The sequence below is a fragment of the Pithys albifrons genome, chromosome 14 (assembly GCF_047495875.1).
Source record: "Pithys albifrons albifrons isolate INPA30051 chromosome 14, PitAlb_v1, whole genome shotgun sequence".
NCBI classification, from domain to species: Eukaryota; Metazoa; Chordata; class Aves; order Passeriformes; family Thamnophilidae; genus Pithys; species Pithys albifrons.
In genome coordinates this window covers 16,542,090-16,550,629 of record NC_092471.1, presented here as the reverse complement: position 1 = coordinate 16,550,629, position 8,540 = coordinate 16,542,090, and the positions used below count along the sequence as shown (strand labels likewise).

At 41.0% G+C, this 8,540-nt stretch overlaps 1 protein-coding gene across 2 annotated transcripts in view; it reads right to left on the bottom strand.

Annotated features, from left to right (window-relative positions):
• Positions 1–254: 254 nt before the first annotated feature.
• TAF1 (TATA-box binding protein associated factor 1) overlaps positions 255–8,540 on the bottom strand; it is a 31,732-nt gene continuing 23,446 nt past the window's right edge. For both annotated transcript variants that reach the window (XM_071569081.1, XM_071569082.1), the window contains exons 30-39: positions 8,165–8,232; positions 7,651–7,773; positions 6,539–6,631; positions 6,379–6,463; positions 5,795–5,862; positions 5,597–5,713; positions 3,133–3,231; positions 2,742–2,892; positions 1,762–1,939; positions 255–833 (exon numbers count right to left, since the gene is read on the bottom strand). In XM_071569081.1, the coding sequence (XP_071425182.1) occupies positions 617–833; positions 1,762–1,939; positions 2,742–2,892; positions 3,133–3,231; positions 5,597–5,713; positions 5,795–5,862; positions 6,379–6,463; positions 6,539–6,631; positions 7,651–7,773; positions 8,165–8,232 (1,199 nt within the window). In that variant the 3' untranslated portion in view covers positions 255–616. The remainder of the gene's footprint in view (positions 834–1,761; positions 1,940–2,741; positions 2,893–3,132; positions 3,232–5,596; positions 5,714–5,794; positions 5,863–6,378; positions 6,464–6,538; positions 6,632–7,650; positions 7,774–8,164; positions 8,233–8,540) is intronic.

Here is an 8,540-nt window from a genome sequence, read left to right as displayed (position 1 = left end):
GCCGCACGGGCTTCCCTGGTGCCTGGAAATGAGGAGGCTCCTGTGAACACCCAGCAACATTCTCAATGCCACGAGTTCCCAAATTCTGATTGCTGGAACTAATTGCAGCCTAAAAGTAGGGCAGCTGTTTCTGAAGTGTCCAAAGCAGGCAGGCAGTTCTCAAAGCCACTCGGGAGGGAGATGTCAGACACTGTATTTGTTCTCCCAGAGCAAAAGGTCCCCTTTTTGAAATGAAAATTGTTTTACACTTGTTTATCAACAGCAGCTGTTTTATTCTGAGCAAGCATTTTTTTTCCTGACGGACATGAATGTATCCGACAGTCCAGTATTTCTGAGGAATTATTTTACATCTGTAAAATTGAACTGTATCTGGATTTTGGAGCTAGCACAGGCTAGAGAACAAGCCAAGGCTTCAGCAGGACATGCCTGTCTAAAGCTTATTTTTCACCGTTTACTCTGTCACATAACGTAGTTTATAACCAAAAAAATATTATATTAAAAAAAATCTGTTTGTTAACACAGTCCACACTACACAGTTCCTTAACACCAAACAGGGACAAGAGAAATTCAGGAGCCAAGAGTGGCCCAGGATGACTATCATCTCAGGAAAGGGAGTTTATTCATCTGAGTCCAGGTCACTGTCCCCTGCAATGGAATGAAAGTCCTCACTGTCCTCCTCATCCTCAGACAGATGGACCTGACTCAACACACTTGGCCCAGAGCGCTGCTGTTCTTCCTCCTCCTCCTCTTCTGAGATCTCATACCCTCCAATGCTGCTGAAACTCGTGTCTCTTGTGTTGGATTTTGGGTCTGGTTCTTCATAGCTGCCATAACTAGAAGAAAGAAGAGAGTGATTTCAAACGACCTGCTGATACCAAAAATTCTGTGTTTAACTCCTGAAACCCCACCACTTCTCCAAGGAAATTTAAGTATCCCCACCCCTCTCTGACACACTTGGGGCAGGACAAACAGATCAATCCAACACCTTCTGTGTGTCACCTTCACTGCAGACAGACAGCCAGCCTGTTCTCATCTTCTCCAGCATTTCCTCCTGACCACTGTCCAGGTCCTGGGCTGGACTGACCACTGCCTGATAGCACAGTTACCTCTACAGTAATTTATTACCTCTATAGTAATTTCTTATTTATTTATCAATAATAGCATTAAGGGACTGCACTCCCCAAGTAGAAAAAGAATAGAGAATCAAATACTGATTCTCTACAGAGTGCCCAGAGAAGAAGAGTAGGTTTGTATTCTCTCGAACACAAAAAAATAAGGATGATATTGCTGTCATTTTCTAATAATGGAACTCCTTCCAAAATACAGAATATGCATATTCCTATTATTTTGGACTCCAATTAAGCAGTTGTATTTCAAGTCAGATTTTTTAGAAAAAGAAAAGAAAGTTATTCAGCTGAATCATCTTTTAACTTCAAATGCATCTTGTAGTTTTAAGTAACTTGAAAAAACCTTCATTTGCCCTGCTTTCCACTGTGTACAGGAAATAGTATCTAACTTACAAGAAAGAATTGCCTTTTTTAATTTATCTAACATTTTTATTAGTGAAAATCTAACAGCAGAACCAAATCAATAAGTAATAAACTGCAATTATAGTAATTATGGTTGCAACAGTGAAAATAGTCACAAAACAAAGTCACAAAAATGTGAGACATTATTCAGCTTTTTATGATGAACACTTCAAAAATCTTTAAGAGAAGGGGTTTTAAGAGTTGTTCTAACAAGATTCTCAGCCCTAATTACCTGATGTTGCTGTCCTCCATAACATGAGATGCCTCCCCACCATCTCCATCGTAGGACATCATGCTCTCCTCGTTGTCCATGCCCATCCGCGTGTTCTCTTGAAGAACATGAGGCTGTTTAGGTCTCACTGCATTGGGCTCCACATCTGAGTCACTGCCACTCTCACTCAGCTGGATGGCTGTGTCATAAACCAACAGTTGGTCACAAATCAACAGGTTTTTTCTGTTAGTTCCACACCCACTGTCTTGATTTAAAGGCTGCAATATTGGCTGTAAGGAATATTTACAAAGCAGCATCTCCACAGGGGAGCAGGAGGGGTATCTGGGAGGTGACACCACTTGCTGAGTGCCCAGTTCTGATGTTACTCCAAAGCAACATTATTACCACCATTACTCAAAAAGGTTTTATGTTGTGTCTACCCTGAATAATTCCCCTTTCTTCCCCCTCTATAATTTTCAGAAGTTATTGCTAAATACTTCTATAAGCTTTTCTCCATGACAAGTTTGTAGCAAAACAAAATCTGCAGAACCTCTGTATGCCTCTTCCAGTTCTTGATAACACTGTTTTAACATTAACATTTAACACTGACCACCCTGTTTCATATCAAAATAAAGATGCTTTCACTAAACTGCCCATTCCTGGCCCTGCATACCAAATCCTACTCCCAGCCTTTTCAGAACCATTTGCAGTTTTACTTTATGAAATAACAATCAATGAGATCTTGTCTTAACTCTGAACTTTCTTTTGTGTCTGCACCAAGAGCATTCCTATTCCACTTTAGTTTCAGTTGCATCTCACATTCACCCAGTTTTCTCATGTTGCCCCTTTGGTCTCCCTTTTTGACCACTAAACCACCTGGTTACATATCCCAATTATGCTCTGTGCTCTCCACTGCATGTTTTACTGATGAAAGCATGAGACTAGCTGGGTTAATGAACAACCAGTTCCTATTCAACCTTTTATAAAAGAAGGGCACTTACATGAGAAAGGATTATCCCCTTCTTCATCACTCCCATCATCATCATCCTCTCCATCAGACATAAGCAAGTCTTCATAGAGGACACTGGCCTGGGGCTGCTGGGCTGATCCCTCTTCTTCATCAGCAAGGTCACCATCTGCATCTTCCACTTCCTGGGTCATACAGAACAGGGATGGTGAAGATCCAACAACATGCTGACACCCCCAGCATATGTGTATTATTTACCACACTGTGTCCACTCTGAAATATTCCCTCATTTCACAGTGCCAGCATTTTCAAACTACATTTCAGGGACCAGCTGTTGGAACAAGCACTGCTGTGTCTCAGGGTGGCAGACACAGCAGGCAGGTCAGCACGTAGACTGTGGCTGGGATTTCTGTAAATATACTCACTGGGGCTGGAGTCTTAGGCTTCCCATCATCATCTTCATCAAACCCTTCAATATCTACATCAGAGTCTTCCTCTCCCAGCCTTCCTCGGCCCTGGCGCATCTGCACAGGACACAAAAAGCACTGAGGAAGGGCACCAGCCAGGGGGTGTGACTGACACCTGGGCCACAGGGATGGGTGTGGGAGAACAGGAGGGGACAGACAAAAAGAAAAATGTGTGGTCTGCACTCTCGGAGCAAGAATTCTTTGTCTCTTTATTCCAGGAGCAGAGAGCACACAGTCTGCACACACTTTTACCTGATTTGCTCATCCTTGAAATGGGAATGTCCAGCCTTACAGCAGCACAGTCCCTTGTTTAACTAGATATTTCTGGAAAATACCACTAGACTCTTAAATTTTCATAGTATTTTTTAAAAGTTTGCAGCAAATATTTTGCTGCCCTTCTCTTTCCTGTTTTTCCCTCAGACACCATGAGCCCAAGATACAGAGATGTGCAGATTCTATCCCAGAGACTACAAATTGTCTACAGAAATCTTGAAGAGTCCCAAACCAAGAAGGCATTCACAAAGCTACAGATGGCTACAATACTAGACAGAACTATTCACAACCAACCTCTGTTTGCCTGCATTGTTCAGAATAGCTCTCACTACCTTTCTGGTACCACTTTCAGTCTCGTGGTTCCTCACCTTCTTCCTCCTGGTAATTTATTTTCATGGTCACATTCCTGTGACCTTTTGTTATTCCCTCTCCTCCATCATTTTTTTTTTGTTTAATACAGAATAAAGACTAAGAAAAAGTATTCTGTGTTTTTTGTAATGAGTTCATTTATAGTGATTTAATACTTTTGACCTTCCTGCTCTTTTTTTTCCTTTTACACTATAAGGTATCTCCAGTGGCAATTGTCTCTTCCTAGCTCCTAATTGTCACTGGATGCAACCATAATAATCTAATTATGATCTTCTGAATCTGCCGAATATCCTTCTCCATTTCCCTACTCAAAATCAACATGGGATTGCATATTAACCCTCTGTAGTATGAGTCACCAGGTTTCTACTTCCAGAAGTAGTGAAGCAAACAAATACCTGGCCTTAGGCAGATTCTTTTGCAGCTTTTGATTCTCTGCTCTTTGTTTTGCAGTGTCTCAATTCCCAGTGCTCTTTAATTTTTTTTGTTTTTATTCAGAGCAGTCAAAATGAAGGAAATTCCTGGGAAAACCTGATTTTTGTCACCTGTTTCCTACAAAGTCATAGCCTCCTTTTAGTAATTTCTTCATACAAGACAACCCTCCAACCAGATTTATAAATGGGGGATCCTGACCTCTTTTCCCTGAGGTTGTGATGGGAGTGTCCATAACAAATTGCTTTCATCTTTATAGAATTAAGAACCATGTGACAGACTGAGAAGTGTTGGTATCATACAAATAAGGTGGCTGAAGTATCAGTGGAAATAGGAGACAACATTCTCTTGCACAGAATAGAAAAGTTACTGGTCCACAACTGGGATGAACAATTTCAAGGAAAGCTTTACTCTTCCTGTAGCACAACATCTGCATTTTATCATTCAGTTACCAGCACAGAGATCTTTCCCAAGGCTTATGAACTTCAACAGTTTTTCCAAATAAGCAAAAGACACATCTCAGACACTAGGATGACATGCCCCACTTTACTAGGCAAATTCCAAAGGCAATTTTATTTTTCAGGAAATAACTTGTCATTCCTGGCGAAAGTTTTTTACTGATGTTTTGTAATAAACAACCAAACAGCCCAAAATAAGATTATTTTTTTTAAAAAAAGTCTAAATAGGTTATAAAACTTTGCCAAACTGAAAACACTGAAAAAGCAGTCCAGCAGTAATTGTGCTGCCAATTTGGCCTGCAACACATACCAAATGCCTGACACTATTGTCTGCTACAAATAATGACCAAAATAAAAAAAAATATTTTCCTTTAGAACCAGAATAAAGAGATGTAAAGAATCCCAGCAATGAAGGCAGTTGTACTTTGCTGATCGTATCACTCAGCAATAACCCTTTCCAACAATGCCACCACCAAACAGCTCCTTGGTTTCTTCCCAGCACTAAACTACCCATGTTCTGTACTCATGTTCTCCTTACCTTTCTACTGCCTGTCTCCTGAGGGTTTCAAACTGTTGCACTTGAACAGCCTTTGACCCTCCAGCCAACACTCAGCTGTCCCTCACTGTACACAGCTCACCTTTAGACCAGTTTTACAACTTGCTTAGGAAATGACCTTCTCTGTCTTAGGTACCTCACTCTCTGAAGCACCATAACAACCAATTCTCATATATATTTTTAAAAAATAAGTGTTTGCACACCATCCAACAAGGCATGCTACTAAAAGGCAAGCTGGAGACAGATGGAGGGCAATAAACAAACAGGAACCTCAGGATCAAACATCCAGGAGATGAAACTAAAACAAAAAAAGTGAAAACTTTGCTTGGTTACTTGCCTGTGGGGTGTAGGGACCAGGGGTCATAGGATCAAGACTTTCCAGGTCTGCCTCCTCCAGTGCTGCTTCCTTAGCAGTAGAGATGTCTCTCTCGAGTTGAGTCAGGTGCTCATCATACTAAGAACAGAAAAGCTCACTAAGGTTGCAGAACAGGAAATGCAAACATACAAAAGTATTCCAGTAAAGTTGTCCACATACCTCAGCTAAAGTCTGGCAACAGATGTTCACAATCTCCTGGGCTGTTTTTGTGTACTGACTGTCTGGCCCTGTAGTGAGAAACAAATCTCTTTATGCATTTCTGATGTTTGTTCAATTCCAGCTGCTGGGACAGCAAGACTGATTTTGGTTACACAGCTCTCATGACACAGGTCCCTAAATCCCAACACCTTCTGATGCAGGGAGAGATATAAAACAGGGTGCACATTTGGCTAACGCAGCACAACTGATTTGTTCCAGCATTAAAAGCATGATTTAGGACATAGGAAGGTTGTACCCTGTCCATCTCAAGGAAACTCCCAGAAATAAATCACAGAAGTCCCTACTGAACAAGCGGAACATCCTCTCCAAATGTAGCTGCCCCATTCTGCACCAAATGATAAATAAAGCTTCATCTGACAGTGAAAACATCACTGTTTAAGCCTCTCTTTTCTCAGCAGGAAAGGAAAACAATCACCAAGTTCATGATTCACAGCTCTGGGCTTCGACACACTGTGATACTACAGGGGCCCAGATGAATTAATTTAAGTACAAAAGGGAGCTGAAGCCTTGTTTTTATCACCTACCATTGTACTTGATGCTGTTGGCAAGGATGAGGTTAACATCATCCAGGAAAGTCTCTCTGTTCTGGTATTTGTGTTTGGAGATATTCTGGAAGAGATTGTCACCCAGTAAGTAATCGAGTCTAAACAACTCTCAAGTGGCTTCCCAGTCTGAGCTACACACCTTGCGGATACTCTCCAGATCCATTGGATTAGCAATCACCTTGTAGTAATCAGGGACAAACTTCTTGTTAACTGGATGATGAAATGGCCAAGACTGAAAGAAAGAACACAGACAGGTTTAGAAAATTTCCGTGTAGAGTTTTGTACAGCTACAAATGTCAAAGCAAGTCTCCAGAACTGATTAACACTCCAAATGTATGGAAAGTATTTACAACACATCTTGAATCCAATCATTTAACTTCAGGAGGGACAGAGAAAAGATCAACCAGCTGGATTTTTAACTAGGCCTGTTGATACTTGTCTGACAGCAGGGACATATAATACAAAATAATAATTTTACAGAAGACTTTTCTATTTAATATCACTGTTTTCTTCACAACATCACTGCAGTGTCCAGCAAGAACACTCACTGCTTGTACAATAAACAAAGAATATAAACCTAGGGCTGATCTTGTGTTTAACAGCTCATTGTGGTATGATGGCATAGAAAAACTAAAATCTGTTTCTAAACAGCAGAAATTAAAATTTGGTGACAGAATGCAACCAGCAAAGTTTTACAGAGAACTGCCATTAAGTCCTCTCTCATTCACTTAACCACTACAGACTCTTGCTCCTTACTGCATCCAGACACAAGAGACATTATAGATAAGGGACATTGAACTCCTTATGCCTGTAGTTTTATTTGTTAAGTGGTTTCTTTAAGACTAACAAACTAGTGCAATGCTGGGTAAACCTGATCAACTAGAAATCAGCTTAGTTTCATTTGCACCTGAAAACTGCACCTTTGCAGAGGGCTTTGAGATGTGCACAGAGAATGTTTCATAATGACCATGAAAATCAGTGATTTCATACTAAAGGGAGGCTGACACAGGCACTACCCAGGAGTCAGAGCAGCAGGAAAGAAATAACCAGAACCCAGCATTCACTTCTGAATCTTTACTCCAGTGAGGGGGGTGAGTGCAGATGTGCCTGTGCCAGTGAAATACTACAGGGCAGCTCCCTGAGAGCACTTTTATTTTGCAGTGCACTAACACCATAATGCAAATATACAGTCACAGGACTATAACCAGCACATTTCACACATCACACCCACAGGGGACTCGAGCTACGTACGTCTGGAACTGCCATCATCTTCTGAGTGACAATGTTATCCAAAATAAAGGAAAAGGCCACCTGATCATCATCATCCAGGAGGGGATTAATTGCTTTTTCTAATCGAGCCAGTTTATCTTCCTTCTGTAATAAAAATAGAGACCATCAGTGGCTGACCCTAAACCAGTACCTGTAATAAATACTCTGTTCCAGAGAGACTCTCAATCACCTTTTTATGAAGACACTTGTAATTAATGTAAATAATAGCCAAGATAAAAGCCTCCATACAAGATAAAGTAACCAGAGGAAGAAATAAGCAATAAGCACCTCTTTTTTTTTTTTTCAGAAATACTCCAATGGGAATTGTTTAAAATTCAAATTCCTCCTGGGGTGGGAAGAAGAGTTCCCTTAATCTTCTACTGCTCTCCCCAAAGCCCTGTGTTTTGCCTATGCACATCCTCTGTCCTCAAAGTCTTCAACCACCCCAACCATCCCTCCCTCTCCATTCTGATCCCAACTCTTTCACAAGACTTGCCTCTTTTAGCTTCTCATCACACAGGTCCAGCATGGACTGAGATATCTGTGTCAGTGAGTGCTTTGGCCCTGCAAACACACACAGCAAGCACAGCCTGATCAAAAAGGTCCATGTCACAACATGAGTCCTTCTTTACTCCTAAAGCATCACTGATCATATTTCTAGCACAGCTGGGAGTACATCCTCAAGTATATTCTCAATGCACACTATTATTAAAGTTTAGGATGGATTTTACAGGAGAAAAGGTTATTTGTAGCAAATATTCACACATTCTGTTAAGGTTTGGAAGGAAGCTGTTCCTGTGGAAGATTGGCCTCCAAGCCCTCCACCTTTGCCAAACATTCAGAGCATAAGTCATGAAATTTCTGTTTCCTTC